Genomic DNA, 17,550 nt, shown 5'->3' with positions numbered 1-17,550 from the left:
TCTTATTCCTGATCTTTAAGGAAAAGCTTTCAACCTTTCTCTGTTGAGTATGAAATTAGCTCTGGGCTTGTCACAGAGTCCTTTATTAAGGTCGTTCCTCTCTCTATCTAATTGGTTGAGAGCTTTTATCATGAAAAATTGCATTTTATCAATTTTTCTGCACCTATTGACATAGGACTTTTATCTTTCATTCTGTTAATGTGGCATATTACGTTTATTGACTTGCAATGTTTTACCATTCTTACATCACAGGGGTAAAACCCACCTGATCATGGTGTATGCTTTTAATATGCTGAATTTAGTTTGATAATATATTTGAGAATTTCTGCATGTATGCTTATCAGAGATATTGGCCTGTACTCTTCTTGTGGCGTTCTTATCTGGCTTATGTGGCTCGAAACGTGAAACATCGCAAAGGTTTCATTGGATCAAACTATTTATCTTTGTATGATTTACACATTTAAGAATGAGTTGAGTCTGTCTTCAGTTTTGAGCCCGTTGACGCTATACTGTAGCAGTTAGGAGTCTTAAACTATTATGCTCACTTGAGCACTGCTATAGTTGTTTACCAAAGTTCCTTAGATGTCCATTCCTCCTTAAACGGTTACTTTCTTACCTAAAAAGAAGGTAGGAAGGGGTTGCATAAATATATGGAAAAATGAAATACAAAGGGTAGAATTTAATAAATTTCAATATTGAGTAAGTGTATCAATAGATTTACTTAAATTACTGTAAATGTTACACTATATTAGGTTCAAAACCAGGTTTTAAGTCTGGGACTTGAAAAGATTGTTCCCAATCATTGGGATGAAACCTTTTTCAGATACGTAATAGGAGGCATATGTGTTTGTGACCTGTGTGGAATGCAAGTGTGACGTGACTAAATCTGAAATGTAACTGTTAAATTTGGAAGCTACTTCACTTACCTGTTGAAAACGGGATGGGAGAGAATTCACAAGTCTTACTGAAAGAAAAATTTCCTGCAAAATATATTGCTTCTTTTTGTCTGGAAAAAAAAAAAGTGTAATGCTGGATGCTGGCCTTATGGGTTTGAGAGATTTCCTCCTCTTCAATCTTTTGGAAGAGTTTGAGAATGACTGGCACTAGTTCTTTAAGTGTCTTATAGAATTTACCAGGGAAATCATCTGGTCCTGCTGTTCTCTTTGTTGGGAGGTTTTGGATTACTGCTTCAATGTCCTTACTAGTAATTGGTCTGTTCAGATTTTCTATTTTTTCATGGTTCAGCCTTGGTATGTTGTATGTTCTTTATTTCTTCTAGGTTATCCAATTTATTGGAATATAGTTATTCATAATAGTTTATGAATCTTTGTATTTATGTGCTATCATTGTAATGGCTCTTCTCTCACTACCAATTTTGAGTTTTCATTATGACCTGAGCTAAAGGTAGGCACTTAACCGACTGAACCATCCCAATGCCCCTCTCTCCTTTTTTTTTTTTTTTTAAGATTTTATTTATTTATTCATGAGAGACACACACACACCGAGAGAGAGAGAGAGAGAGAGAGAGAGAGAGAGAGAGAGAGAGAGAGGCAGAGAAGCAGGCTCCATGCCGGGAGCCCGACGTGGGACTCGATCCCGGGTCTCCAGGATCGCGCCCTGGGCCAAAGGCAGGCGCTAAACCGCTGAGCCACCCAGGGATCCCGCCCTCTCTCCTTTTTAATGTAACTATTTATTGCTATAAACTTCCCTCTTAGAACTGCTTTTGCCACATCCCCTAAGTTTGGGTATGCTTGTTTCCATTTTCATTTGTTTCAAGGTATTTTTCTCTTTTGATTTCTTCTTTGACCCATTCAGGAGTGTGTTGTTTAAATTCCACGTTAACTGTAAATTTTCCAGTTTTATTCCTGTTATTGACTTTTCTTTTCAAACCACTGTAGCCAAAACAGATGCTGGGTATGATTTCAATCTTAAATTTGTTAAGACTTATAGGATTCATCCTGAAGAATGTTTTGTGTGTGCTTGAGAAGAATGTGTATTCTGCTCCAGTTGGATGGAATGTTCCATATAGGTCTGTTCAGTCCATTTGGTCTATAGTCAAGTTCAACTTTTTAGTGATTTTCTGATATATCCACTTTTGCTGAATATATTTAGGTGTCCTAATTTAGGGTTCATATGTATTTATCATTGTTATATCCTCTTAATGAATTGACCTCTATCATTATGTAAGAACCTTACCTTTTGTTAGGTTTTGAATTAATCTCCAATTTGCCTAGTATAAGTACAGCTACTCCTGCTCTTTTGGTTTCTACTTGCAAGGAATATCTTTTTCCCACCCTTCACCTTTGAGCCTATTTGTGTCTGTAAAGTTGAAATGAGTCTCTCGTAGGCAGCATATAGTTAGGTCTTATTTTCTATCCATTTATCCCTTCTGTGCCTTTTGATGGGAGATTTTGGTTTACTTACATTTAGACCAATTATTGATAGGTCAGAACTTAGTAATGACATCTTATTGTTTTTTGGCTGTAGTTCCTTTGTTCCTTTTCTCTTTCTGCCTTCATGAATTGATGGTTTTCTGTAGTGTGCTTTGATTCCCTTCTATTTATCTTTTGTGTATCTACTGTAGCAACAGGCACTTGTAGCAACTCTATCAAAGCTCTGCCTAGATCCTTTTGCATCCTTTTATGGATCCTGCCCAGATCCTTTTGCATCCTTTTATGGGTCCTGTGTACCTCTTGTTGGGCTTCTGTGTGTCCTTACTTCCAAATGGCATGCAACTCACTTTGAGCCCTTGGATACTAGAGCTGTTTACCCACATACAAACCAAGTGCCTAGGAGTTGATGTCTCCTTGGGTGGCCAAAGAGTGACTGGTATGGGTTTATGAAAGACCAGCCCTTTATCCACCAATTGGGACAAACTCTGAGGCATAATTTACATCCCTGAGCTGCCCTCCTGAAGGGCCAGGTAGTAGCTGGGGCTTTCCTTGAAATTTTCAGTTTTTACTTAGACTCTTCCCCCTTCCTGTCGTGTTTCTCTTACCACCATACCTAGCCTTCTCATGGGAGCATTTGCTTAGTACATCACTTGCACATGAATCCTCATCTGCTTCTGGGGAACCTGAACTGAGACACTCTGCTGTGTGAAAGTAAATAGGAAACATAATTTAATCATTGCTCACAAAGGCCAAAAGCAAGTGGAAAGTCTTATATATGGACAGTTTGCTTTCCTGGGAGGCTCTTTTTGATTTTTTTTTTTAAGATTTATTTATTCATGACACACACACACACGGAGAGGCAGACACACAGGCAGAGGGAGAAGTAGGCCCCATGTAGGGAGCCCAGTGTAGGACTGGATCCTGGGACCCCAGAATCATGCCCTGAGCCAAAGGCAGACACTCAGCCAGCCACCCAGGGGTCCTGGCTCTTTTTGACTTGTAATCAGAAGTATCCAGAGTTCAAAATGCATAGTTTATACATACATATGAGTACATATGAGGACTAAGGCCTTTGTAAATCTGACATTAATCCAGCATCACATTTGTCTCAGCTCCTGGCTTACTGACTACCCAAATCCCCAGAATCATTTGAAAATGCCTGTCACCATGGAGTGCCTATCACTGGTTTAACACTTGATTCTACTTTCCCAATGTAGCCACAAAGGCAGTGTTTGAGGAACAAAATGGATGTGGAAGACAATTACACAATTGCTGTTGTACTTGCTTCCTTCTCCTATATTGTGATGACTCTGAGGGGGAAATGTGCGTGTTTTGTCCATGGTTGTATTCTAGAGCCTGGCACAATGTCTGGCACTAAGTAGGTGCTCAGTAAGCATGTACCACTACCGTGGGAGCTCTGTGAGGATGAAACTAGGTCTCTAGAGGCAGGTCATGCTACGTTCAGGTTAAAAGATTTTGGAGTTTAGGCTGTCCCTGCTTTCAGCATAGTGAACAACCAGAGAAACTGGCTGTTCCGGTTCACTGTTACATTGTTTTTACCCGTTCTTCCAGCTAAGTGTTGGTAAGAATCCACATGGAGAGGGAGAGGGAGGCACATTTTGTTCAGACTATGGAGTCCTGGGGGAGGTTCATTGAGTTAGCCTTAGAGTTTCCGAGCTTAAAGAAAGAAATTTGGTAGGATCTGAATTCACTGAAGACTTTGAATGGTAAGCTAGTCTAGCAGTCTTATTTTAATAGAGATTAGTCACTGGTCCAGGAGGAGAGGAGAGAGTTCTAGAAGGTTGTTTTTGCCTTTGATTCATCTTTGTACTCCAAGTGCCTGTAAATAAATTGTGTCAAATGTCATTTGAGTTAGATCCTATGAGAGCTAGACTGTCTTCTTGCCATCCCCATGTCCATGTCTGTGATTCAGCCACTTTATGGTGGGATAGACCAGCAGGACCTGTTTCTTTCTCTGGGACCCAAGGAGGATTCACAGAACGTTGATGGGGGTTGTCAAAAATAACAATTTCCTTCAGGGTTAAGCATTTGGAAGACGATGCCAAGAGCAAGAGAAGAAAACTAGAGCTGTTTTCATTTATTTGTCAAGCTAAATATCTGTGAAAAGTTAGTGAAAACTATTATTTTCAATATTCTCCCCCCTTGCTCCATCTCAGACCTTGAAAGTTTAAGCAATCCTTGGCTGCCACAGGGTAATTAGAAGCAGTCTGCTTCCTCTCCTGCTCAGTTTCTAAGATATTGGAAGAGTGGAATGTTGGCTGAGGGGGAGATTGAGCAATATTTTATACTTTAATTTCTTGCTAAAGAACTGATACATTATTTAGCAGGTTCTAGAAGCAAATTCTGTTCTGATAGCTCTTCCAAATGCCTTAAATGGATCCACGGTACTTAAATAATTTTGTGCTTTTTAGAACTGCTGCCCACATTAAACTTCCTAACTTCCTTAACATGTTCATCATTTGCCCAGTAACCCATATTCCTAAGTCAAATTTTGGAGGTTTTTTAGATTTGGCACCAAAACCACAAAAAAATTTACATGAGCCAATGCTCTAAAGACACTGCCATAAGCTGCTTTTTGGCAGGAGAGAGTGTGTGAGTGTGAGCGTTAGTGTTCAAGATAATCATTTAAGTAAAATCACTTAAGATAATCATTAAGATTTGTCTTAAGACAAAAAAAGTTGATAAAGACTTATGTAAAGCCAAGCCTCTAATATCTATATTCTTAAGTTTCTTCCTCAGTAGTCACTGAAGTAGACAAAAGATTAAGAATGCAAGATGACCTGATAACATACCAATCTCTGCAGCATACACACATTCTGCAGGAAGTTTAACCCACTAGGATGCTGAAGGGATAAGAATAAAAACTCTGTAAATCAGTGGGATAGGCTCCTGGGTGGAGGCCATCTAAGAACTCTATCAGTATCTCATTTTATATTCTCAAAGGTATGCCCATCACACCAACAGGCATTGCATTGTTGGATAAAGATGTTAATGTCCTTATAAAAATGCATATTGATTCTCATTCCCCCTAAGTTGTGGTTCAAAGTCTGTGGTGAAATAAGTATCATTTTAAAAAAATATTAAATATCACAAATACGCATGGATGTCATCTCACTTGGGATCCTGAGTTAACCCAATCTTTCGTTTTTCAGGTAATTTTTTAGAAGCACAAGTCATTCAAACCAGGAGTGAAGTAAAAACTTCATAAAAACTCCAAAGTATGTTGTTTGTCCAATAAATATTGAGTAGCCCTGTATTAAAGTATTGTGTTTGGTGCTGGATTTAATATAAATGACTAGGACACCAAGTCTGCCTTCTAGAAGCTTGCAGTACAGTGGGGTTGACAAAGACAAGTATGATACAAGGCACGGAGTAAGTCGGTACAGGGGAGAGAGCATTCTCTCTGCCTGGGGTAAGTGGAAGGAAGATTAGTTGAGTGTGGAGGAGGCACACTTTTTTTTTTTTTGGCTTTAAGTGATGATTTTAATCTCCAGGTGGGGGCAGGCCTGGGGCAGGGTGGTAGGTCAGAGGGCCACAAGCCTTTACTGTGCAGCTCAAGGAGCAGAGGGAGGAAGAGCCAGAGCTGCCGGTGTGCTAGCTTGGGAGCATGTCGTCCTCCCCCGTGTAGGGCTTGAAGCACAGATAAATCAGAAAGCAGCTCCAGAGGCCAAGGATGAAAAGGGTGGCCAGGCGTGGCATGGAAGTTTTCTGCTGCCCTGATTGTAGTTGTTCTTTAGGGCACTCAACAAACATTTTTTGCAGCAGGTCCCGCATTGATGAAGGGAATCCAGAGGGTCCTTCTTTGTCTTTTGTAGGGCCATGATCTTCTTGTGAAGAGAGAGTGGTGTTCCATCTGCTCCATCCATTTTCTTGAGCCGGAGCTGGGGGTCTGTGTCTGTTTTTCCTGAGTCTGAGTTCCTGCTGTTCCTTTGGCCCTCTTCTAAGGGGAAGCTTGCTGTTCTGTATATTTATTAAAACATCCATCTTCTCGTCCATATCCTTCTGCATTTCCTTCATAATCTCCACAAATTCCTGGAGTTTATCAAAATCCTTGTCCATTACGCCCTTTATCTGTTTGATCTCGTCCATTTTTTCCTTGAGCTCTTCCCTCACCTCCCTGAGTTCATTCCTTACACGGGAGGCGACTTGTGAATTTGAGCAGATTCTGGGAAGTGGAGTAAATGTTAGAGTAGGTGAGGGGCACCTGGGTGGCTCAATCAGTTAAGAAATAGCAGGTGAGAAAGGGAGGTAAAAGGAAAATTAAGAAGCTATAATGGAAAATAAAATGTGTGCTTATATAAAACTTGTGTCATAAAAGTAGTAATAAACAGAATGGGTAACTTCTGTAACTATGATATTTTAATACAAATGATGTAAAAATAGCTTCAGTAGTATTTTAAACAAAGACTTGTTTTTAAGATTTTATTTATTCATGAGAGAGAGACACACACACAGGCAGAGGGAGAAGCAGGCTCCCTGCGGGACTCGATCCCAGGACTCCAGGATCATGCCCTGAGCCCAAGGCAGACAGACACTTCACGACTGAGCCACCCAGGCGTCCCTACAAACTTTTTTTTTTTTTTAATTGACTAGGAAAAGAATCTTTAGAGAACAACCAGGTAACACCCATTAGAAATATCTGTATGTTTTGATGTGAACATCCACCCGCAGGGGAACAGTCAAGTAAATCATGGCACTGCTTATACCGTGGAATATTAGAAAGCTATTAAGAAGATTGAATTGCAGCCGTACAGCTTGGCTGAAAGGCCTTTCCACCAGAAAATTCTGGGTGAGGTAAGCGTGATGCAGAAAAATACATGTGATATGATCCCATCTTTGAAGGAAAATGACGTGAACCTGTATAAAATGCGTGTGTATAAATGTGTATATGTAGACATATTTATTTAAAAAGGGTCATATGAGCATTGATAAAACTATGAAAGGATACAGAGATGAAGCAGCATGGTTTCTTTTAGCAGGTGGCTCAGGTGAGAAGAGGGAAGAAGGGAGAGGAAAGCTACGCCAAGAAAAAAAGGGAGGGGGAAATACAGTGAACATACATACACGTATGTAGATGTACAATAGACGTAGGTCTACCCAGCGTATTTATATATTTTGTATAAATTATGACAAGTCCTAGGTCACTGTCTTATGACATCTACAGAGAGACACAGAATATTTAAGGAAGAAGTAGTACACACTGAGGGGTACCCCAGGCACATCGGGGACCTTATGTGAAGCCATCAGCATTTTGGGGGGATTACAAAAAGTTGCAACATAGGCTGCAGTTGAGACTCCTCTTTTATTCCTTTGGCACCTAATGCTTCTTCTATCACATATCACATTAAATGTCGGTGGGGTGGGTGATTTTTCCTTTCAAGCTGCTGGAGGTCTCTTAAGAAATTTAGGGCCCGTCTCCCGGCATGGTTTACTAGAGGAAGAAGGGCTTCCTTTCCACAGGGAGATATTCATCTCCAGGTGTAGACTGTCTGGTTCATCATATCCGGTGATGTCACAAGCAAAAGAACCAGGCTGCCCAGGCCTGGGGACCCGGGGCGCCCAGGCCCCGACCCTCTGCAAGCCTGTACCAAGTCGCTGGACCTCTTGGATCTCCATCCCACTGCAAAGGTGAGCACGTACTTTGTGGCCTGGAGGAAGGGCACCCACGCAGTCCCAGAATTCCTCATCAAGAGCCAGTGACACAACACCCTGTTCTGTCCCCCTGCTTCCCATAAGCTTCCTAAGTCTTTTCGCTTGGTTTGTCTTGAGTCACGGGAATACCTTTCATGGGTGTAGAAATACCTGTTAATTCTATTTTTTCCCTGAATGTCACACCTACCACCATCACAGTGCTAACTGAACACAATTTAAGTGTGGACTAAGCACTGTCAGCCTGGAAGGTGGGCTGAGGGGCCCTCCCAGCCACGTCCAGATGACAGCCTAAGAGACGGCCTTCGTCTCCGGGAGGCGAAGCCAGAGAAGAGGATGAGGTCGGAAGGAAAGACTTGGACAAGGGTATAAAGACAACCCAGAAGCCACTGCAAGAACTGAGGATGACCCTTCCCACGAAGGCTGCTCTGCTGTTAATGAAAAATGAACAGCCTATTAGTGGAGCTTTCAGCCTGGCGGCAGGAGGCCCTTGTGTGGTGTTGGAACAGGGCCCCTGGGGCACGCTGGACATGCTTTCAGGCCTGCTGTTCTGGGAGGAGGTTACTTCCCTGCACCCCAGTGTCTTCATTTGTATAATGATGGTGGTGGTGGTGGTATCCCTAACAGCAAGCTATGATGAGATAAAGTGAACAAATAAGCATAAAGCATCTACACTGCTGGCACATAGTAGGTGCTATATAAATGTTGGCTATTATTTTTTTTTTTTTTTAGATTTTATTTATTCATTCATGAGAGAGGGAGAGGCAGGCAGAGACACAGAGGGAGAAGCAGGCTCCATGCAGGGAGCCCGACGTGGGACATGATCCTGGGTCTCCAAGATCATACCCTGGGCTGAAGGCAGGCCCTACTGTTATTTTTTTAAAGATTTTTAAAATTTATTCACAAGGGACACAGAGAGAGGGAGCAGAGACACAGGCAGAGGGAGAAGCAGGCTCCCTACGCGGAGCCCAATGCAGGACTCGATCCCAGGACCCTGGGTCACTCCCTGAGCCGAAGGCAGATGCTCAACCACTGAGCCACCTAAACAGCCCAATATTAGCCATTATTACTCCCTCTTTTAGGAGAGAAGCACACACACTAGGATCTCTGAATCCATTTCCCTGAAGGTAGATATAATACTTAAATTTTTGGAACAAGAGGAGAGAGGAAAAAGAAAACACACAATGTTTGCAAAATGCCTATAAGACGACCCTTCTTGTTCAGAAAGTTTGGTTTTTTTGTTATATAGCGTTTTATTAGAGAATAGGGTCTCAAATGAGGGAAGGACATGGGTATCGCCCCTGCCTTAGAAGGGGAAAGGGGGTGCTGGGCTGGCCCCAGGCTCGCTCTATGGCTTCTGACCCAGGCCAGGCCATGAAAGGGCTCAGAAAAATCACCCCTCTGGGTGCAGCTCTGACCTGTGGGCAAAATTCTTTTTGTCCTTCTCTTTGTCCAAGTGAACTGAATCCATTCGGAAGTCCTGGAGTGCGCACACTTCAGAGTGGTGTCCCCTTGGCACAGAGCACGGGGAACGTCTGAATGTTGCTTAGCTCAGTCTTGGGTAGGAAGTGATGGACAAAAGCCCCTCTGCCTGGGCCCCGAAACTCCCACCTGCCGCCCGATGAGCCTTCTTGCTCTCATTGTGAGTAAAGCAATTGAGGTGAGGCCTAGGTCGAAGCGGGGGGCAAATTCTAAATTTTGGCAAACCTAACACACAGGCCAACTCTGATAGGTTAGAACCGAATGTTAACTCTCTGGAATTAATTAGGTGGGGAGTATCAGATTCCTTTGAAATATTTACACTCTTTCATCCAGTTTTTTTTTTTTTTTTTTAAGCGATTGTAAGAGTGGATCATGAAGAGATGTGCACATTCTCAAGGATGTTCACTGTGGTATTGTTTTAATCAGAAAAACTTGGAAGTGACGTATACACCCAAAAACCAGTTTTAAATAAATTCGGATGAACAAGGGGTAGTGGAAAGGGAGGTGGGGGGGGGTTGGGGTAACTGGGTGACGGGCACTGAGGAGGGCGCTTGACGGGATGAGCACTGGGTGTAATGCTATATGTTGGCAAATTGAACTCCAATAAAATAACAAATAAATGAATAAGGATGCATGTGTTCTATGTGTTCTTACAGTGAGAAAAAAAAAATCAAGATGCAGAAGAATGTTTACTGATACAGGAAAATGTCCAAAACGTCCCCGCAAGCACGTCCCACAAGCACATCCCGCAGAAGGCCTCAGCGAGAGCTGGAGGCAGCAAGGCTACCGAGCCCCTCCTGGACCCACACCTTTTACCCTCTGGAGGGGAGCCCTCGAGATGCTCAAGAGCTTTAGGCGTAGTGGCGTGGACAGAAAAGGGACAGCTCTGCTCCTGGACTGGGTGCTCTCAAATTTCAGGTATTCTCTCCCAGGATGGACAGGATGTAAACCTCCCCCACCCCGCATAGACTGCCCTGGATCCACATGTCCAGGCGGGAAGAATTTTCCAGCACGGCAGGCCAAAGCTCAACCATGCCCCCTGCCCTGCACACCTTTGCCCTTACTCCTGCCCACGTAAGTAAAGCCTACGGGATGAGACACACATACACACACGTATGTACAACATACCAATGGTGTTTATCTCCAGGTGGTGGGATTGCAAGCAATTTTTATATTCTTCTTTAAGCATTTGTTCTAGATCCTATTTCACACAAGCATACGTTACTTTTGTGATGGGGACAGAGGTATAACCCATTAAGTTTACATCTATGCGATCACCAGATCTTCAAGCAAGATCATTTCCCCCTAAGAGAAGACAGGGTCCTGATTTTGCTGCCAACCTGCAGCGTGGCCTTGGCCAAGTCACTCACTTCACCTTCCAAGCCACAATTGCCTTGTTTTTGTAAGACGAACTAGTTGAAATAAATAATTCATAGGGTTCTATCGATGGGGGTCTTGATTCAACACCTTTTTTTTTTTTTTTTTTTAAGAGTGAAGGACACTGGGGTGGTCACAGAAGACCTTGAGAAGGTCAGAAGCGCCCAGGTGCATAGGCAGAAAATCAAATCAAACTAAAAGCTGGTTGCAGCATCTGAAATTCCTGTTATTTTTTTCTTTAGAGGACACATTGCATCTCTAGGAAAAATCTGGTCTCTCATCTGTGAGATGGGAGTGACTTCTAAGTACTACTTTTCAATCAAGCAGGCACCTGTGACTATTCACTCAGAAGCCCCCCAACAGGTGGTAATGAAGCTGAAGGAGGTTTTAAATTCCCCTGAGATTTGCTGCAATAGGATTCACTTGTCTATGGGGTGAGCATCATGAAGCACATACTTCTAAGTACACGTCCTGAGGTGCAAAGGGACTGAGTCAGCTATAAACAGGACATCTCCACATAGAGCTCTCTCAAGTATTTGGCTGCCAATACAATGTGTTTATATTAGCAAAAAAAAAAAATTTTAAGGGCTTTACAGAAACATTTAATCAGAAAAACATCTTGTACCAGGTAAAAAAATTACCAGCCTGAAATGGCAATGGGGAATCTGAGGACCTCTTGTCAATTTTTTATAGGTATTTTTTAAATGACATTTTTTTTTAGTATTTCTAAATATACTTCACGCTATTATAATATTCACTAAAAAATTAAAAGTCACTCCCTATCCCACTGCCTCATTTATTTTTCTGCATTACTTTCCAGGCCCTTTCTGCATGTATAGGTAATTTTTATGTAGGTAGTTGTATTCCATAACTGACATAGATTTGAGGGTCCTCCTTTTTTATACATCACATTAAATCTGGGACTTCCCCCCTGGTGTTACCTCATAGTTTGCATATAAGTGACCATTTGTAATGATTCTACTGTTGCACCACGTAAATACTTTTTTTTTTTTTTTTTTAAGATGCTTTGTTTTCCCAGGAGAGTCTAATCCTTGGTAGCTACCTTTGAGATTTATAGGCTCTGGGAAAACCTGAAACCTTCATCGGCTGCTAAAATTTACTCCACAGTGATTTGATCCTTTGTGCAAAGCCTTCCTTGCCTTTTCTGTAGGACGATGATAGTTTGGAGAAAGTCCTAGCTGTAATCCCTAACATCTATAGTTCTAATTGGTTTTTATCAGTTTATGTTGCCCCTCCGGACAAAAAGGTTAGGAAAGAGGAGAATGCTGCAGGAAAGAGAAGTACCAAGGACACTTGGCCTGCTTTCAGGTGTTCCCTACTGTTCCTTCTAAACACCATTCCCTTAGGACTTTAGGAGCACCCAGTATCATCGTCTACATTTTCAGATGGAGAAGTGGACATCACTGACGGTAAGTGACTGGCCAAAGGCCAAAATGCCAGCCTGTGGAGGAGTCTGCCTGAAAATTCCCATCTGTTGGCTCATTGCACTGAAATGATGTCTCTCATGAGGGCATTTACAGCCATTCATCCAATGGCGCCTCGACTCCCACAGTGGGGTGACCTCCATAAAGCACGCCAAGGAAACTTCCAAGGGGTCAGGCCACCAGTAGTTTCTAGAACAGTACTTTGCTGCTGCTCTCAATCACACCCACCTCCCCTGGTAAACCAGAAAACCAGGCTACTCCAAAAGTGAAGGTATCTGTCCCCTTCCTTTCAGGGGCAGACCTATCCTTCCCCCCTTATACTCACACCCCCAAGCCTGGCCATTGAGAAGAATGGAATAGTTTGGGACCTTTATGGGACCTCTTACAAAAGGGAAGTGTGCTTGGCAAGGTAGGGTACTATAGTGTGAGACACACAGGATCCGGAATTGGCCCAGTGGGCTTTACTCCCAGGGCTGGAGCTAGGCTAAGTGGTGCCTTGGGTCAGATGAGGAAAGTGTGCCTCCTCTTGGTGGGTGTTGCCCTGCCGGTTCATGGCTTGGCAAGCAGATCACAGGCTGGATTTCAGCTTCTATTTATCCCCTTGGCTGGGTACCTTGGTGTGCAGTGACTGACACAACTACATGTGGGTGGCACATGCAGCCTTTACTGTTGGATGATTTGAGCAAGTTGCTTAGCCTTTCTGAGTCTTGGTTTCCCCATCTATAAAGCAGGCAAAATATCACCTTCCTCAAAGTTCCCTAGCTTAAATGAGATACAGCTTGTAAACCACCTCACATGGGACCCATCTCCTAGTGCACAGGCATTCAATAAAATGGTAGCTCTTCTTATTAAGGGTTGGAGTTGTGACATGGCTTTATAAGACATGAAAGCCTACCTTTTACCACGCTTTCTTGAGAAGCCTGATTTGCCTAGCAATGTATTTTGTAAATGGAGGGCAATTATGAAGAGGGGAGGGGAGATTCATTATAGATGATGTTATTTTAATATAAATGTTATTGTTCTCATTCTTTCTGGTTACACCATCTGAAGCAGGCATATCTGATATGGAATTTCTAATTATATGTTGAGTTCAAGAGAGGATACTTTGTTGTCCACACCCTGACACACCTATGCCTCTGGAGAATACTTCCAATTTTGTTGGAAGTCTTGGGCATTGGGACAGCCAACCTCATTCAAGTTATTAGTCAGTGAATTCTTGTTCTTTTCTCGTAGGGTAGAGTGAGTGATACAAGTGAGTAATTCGGGAGTAAGCACTGAGGAATGTCTAATTTGCATAGGCACAGAAATGAGCTTTCTAAGCTGGGCTTAAAAAGAAAAAAGGAGCCATTGGCTAGTTCTTAGGCCAGTAAAAGTCCCAGCATGCTCAGTCAGCAGCGCTGATATCCACTCCCTAGGACCAGATAGACTGCCTTCCTTTGTATAACCATTTTGGTGGGAAGAGGGACAGTCTTGGTAGGAGCTTAAAAAGATTTCCTGACAATTAACATATAGTGGTGTTTGTGTGTTTACAATCACTGGAGGGCAGGAATGAATTCTCAGCTCACCTAAACGTGGAAGAGTTGCCTTTTCTAGATGAACTCACACTATCTTCCAGGGAGTAGATATTTCATCATTTTAGTGTAACTGCTTTGAAAGGAAGTCTATAAGTCATAAATAACTCTGTAGTTCTCTTTGCCTGGAGTCTTCCTTTCAACTTTTTTCAAGGAATATTTATAATCAAATAATTACACTGCATTTTCAGACCAGCAACTGTAAAATATCACCCAAGAACTCATTTAAGATTTTGGGAGAAGCCCATTTCACACACAAAACAAAAAGAACAACAAAAATCACAATAAAACTTTAACAGAAAGAAGGTGATTAAAGACTTGATGACTCAGTGATAAAGTGTTAGAAAATCAGGTTGTTTCCAGTTATTGTGGCCCCTTACTTCCTGTTGCTCAGAACTGAATGAGCTGGGAACAAGTCGGGGTGGGGGCGGGAGGATGATAGCCTGTATGTATGTGTTTGTGGCAGGACACCCTACCTGAGCCAAGACTATTCAGAATGAGTTGTTTGCAGGCTGCCAATTCCATTTTGCAGAGGTGAATTCTTGAAACACTTATTTTTTGAGAAAAAAATTTTTTTTCTTTGCTTGGGAGAGACCCAGAAGAGGGAGAGGAAGAAAATAAAGAGGGAGTCCTAATACCCTTCTGTCTCTTTTGGTGGCCCCCTCCCAAAGAAACCCAAAACAAAACAAACAAAAAACACTGCTCACACAGGTTCCATTGGTCACAAAGACTGGCCTGGAACCAGAAACTCAAGGATGTAATTTCCAAGCATTGGGGAGCTTTAGGAGCCCAGATGACAAGCACAGCACAGGCTTGGTGCTGACTTTCCACCCCCACCTTTGCTGCAAAAAGTCCACACAGCTTTTTCATTCAGATACAGGGCAGCCTTATGCTAAGTGCATTGTGCTTAAGAAGTATATGCATTAAAAAGGCATTATGCTAAGTGAAATAAGTCAGAAAGAAATACTATATGAGCTCACTTATGTGTGGAATCTAAAAAAGCCAAACTCCTAGAAATAGGGAGTGTTGGTTACCAGAGGCTGGAGGGCAGGGGGAAGTAGGGAGATTGTGCAAATGTCCAGTTAGAAGATAGTGGGTTCTGGTGTTCTAATGTGCCACAGGGTGATAACAGTTGATAATTGCTTAGATTTTTGACAGTTGCTTAGATTTTTAAAAGAGATTTTGTTTATTCATGAGACACACACAGAGAGGCAGAGACACACAGAGAGGCAGAGACACACAGAGAGGCAGAGGGAGAAGCAGGCTCCATGCAGGGAGCCCAATGTGGGACTCCATCCCAGGACCCTGGAGTCACGCCCTGAGCCTAAGGCAGACGCTCAACCACTGAGCCCCCCAGGTGTCCCAAGAGAGTAGATCTTAAATGTGGTCACCACAAAAAAATTACACAATGTTTGTCATATGCTACTTATCTTTCAAGAAGGCTGGAAAAAGATAAAATGGGGACCCCTGAAAATCAGAAATAGAAGTTACACCTCATTAAGTTGTTTGGCTGTTCATCTCTGCTTACCTATCACAACCACTTGGGAAATATGTTCAAACTGCAAAGACTCAAGCTCAATCCTATTCCTACTCAATCATAATTTTTGGGGGTAGAGCTGTTTAAAATTTTTCTCAAGTGATTCTGATGTGTACCAAAGAATCAATCAGTGTACTAAACCCACAGTTGGGGGCACCTGGCTGGCTCAGTTCCTAAAGCGAGCCACTCCTGATATCAGGGTTATGAGTTCAAGCCCACATTGGATGTAGCTCCTACTTAAAAACATCAATTTCCTTCACCCCCAACAATTGTAGTTAAACCCCAAGGAGACAGGGGCCTATGCAGAAAGCAGGAAATGCCCTCTAGTGGCCGAAAGAAGCCATCCTCTATTCTGTTGGCTCTGGGAACCATGGGAAGATGAATGTCTGTTATAGACCACATAGGAGTCCACTAATTGTACCAACATGCCCCTGAAACTTAAAAGCAGAAGACCCGTAAGGGCAGAAACCACTTGTTCTTGTCCAATCCATGAGCATACCTAGGATATAGTATCTGGGCCACTGTGGTATAAGGCCTAAAACTAAAGCTCAACATCTGGTAAAATTGGGAAGACTGCAAATGGTCTAATTGCAAGTTCCTTACCCAATTCTGCTCTCAAGGATCAGCCAAGGTCTCTTAGCCAAGCAACAGCCTTTACCAAATGGACTAGACACAGTTCCTGCTTATCCTTAAGCAGCAGGTTCTTTGACAGCCTAGAATTATTCAAATGAACCAATCCCTGGGGCACCTGGGTGGCTTAGTCAGTTAAGCGTCTGCTTTTGGCTCAGGTCATGATCCCAGGGTCCTCGGATGGAGCCTCACATCGGGCTCCTTGCTCAATGGGGAGTCTGCTGCTTCTTCTCCCTCTGCCCCTCCAGCCTGTGCGTGCACATTCTCTCAAAGAAAATCTTAAAATTAGTGAGTCAATATCATCCTCCCACAGGAACCAAGAGGCCCTCACCCTCTTCTCTTCCTGGGTGCAACCCCTCTGTGGTGTGTAGTGTCATCCTCCCAAGGCTGTGACTCTGTGTGACTAATTACTTGCTCTGAATCTCATCTGTCCAGTGTAAGGGTTTGTGTTTGCCCTTCCTTCTCCCCATAATCCTAGGGTGATAATCCCTCCCTTACCATTAGGGTAAAAAGACACAATCAAAACATCCATAGAGGGTGTTTAGTAAATATTTGTTAAATGAATGAGTGATTAAGACCAAAGGACACTCAAGACTGGCTACCTCCATTTTATTTATTGTCCATTTGCATAAACTCTCAAAGTGATCATAGGCCCAAATGAGTGAACAGGGTAACATAGTTGTAGAATGTTAGGGCTGGAAGAGATTTTAGAAATGTTCAGGATTAACTCTGTCATTTTATTTCTAAAAGACCTATTGCCCAGACAAGCCCATGAATTCCTCAAGGAAAAAGACTAGGTTTTATTTGTTTTTATATTCTCTCAACTCAGAACAGAACTGCTGTATAATATAGGTTTGATAAATAGATGAGTGAATTTTCAGAGATTAAGCGAATTTCCCTGGAGCACCTGCTAGTTAATGGCACTTCAAGGATTCCATTCCGGGAGTCAATTCAACAGATATTTATCTTCTCCCATGAGATATAACATTCTGGCAAGGTGCCCTGGGTATAAATGTGGGACTTGAGGCAGGGCATCAAGATGAGAAAGGCATAGTCCCTGCCCTCAAAGAGCATACACTCTGTAACCATGCTGTCTAATCTGGTAACTCCTAGCCATATGTATTTAAATTAAAAATTAAAATTCAGGGACACCTGGATGGCTCAGTCACTTAAGTGTCTGACTCTTGATTTTGGCTCAGGTCATGATTTCAGGGTCATGAGAGCTAGCCCTATGCTGGGCTCCATGCTGGGCACAGAGATTCACTTTCTCTCTCAAAAAAAAAAAAATTAAAATTCAAAACCACTAGGACTACATCCAAATAAAAAGCTTTTGCACAGTGAAGGAAACTATTGACAAAACAAAAAGGCAACCTTCTGAATGGGAGAAGATATTTGCAAATGATATACCTGACAAGAGGTTAATACATACACAAAATACGTAAAGA

General features: G+C 42.5%; 1 protein-coding gene across 1 annotated transcript; it reads right to left on the bottom strand.

Annotated features, from left to right (window-relative positions):
- Nucleotides 1-6,061: 6,061 nt before the first annotated feature.
- Nucleotides 6,062-8,030, bottom strand: TEX35 (testis expressed 35). The gene is given in 3 exon segments (XM_041756953.1): nt 6,062-6,320; nt 6,322-6,559; nt 7,847-8,030. Coding segments are annotated over 3 exon segments (681 nt in total).
- Between the last annotated feature and the right edge of the window lie 9,520 nt (nt 8,031-17,550).

The sequence above is a fragment of the Vulpes lagopus genome, chromosome 5 (genome assembly GCF_018345385.1).
Source record: "Vulpes lagopus strain Blue_001 chromosome 5, ASM1834538v1, whole genome shotgun sequence".
NCBI classification, from domain to species: domain Eukaryota; kingdom Metazoa; phylum Chordata; class Mammalia; order Carnivora; family Canidae; genus Vulpes; species Vulpes lagopus.
This window is presented reverse-complemented; position numbering and strand designations above follow the sequence as displayed.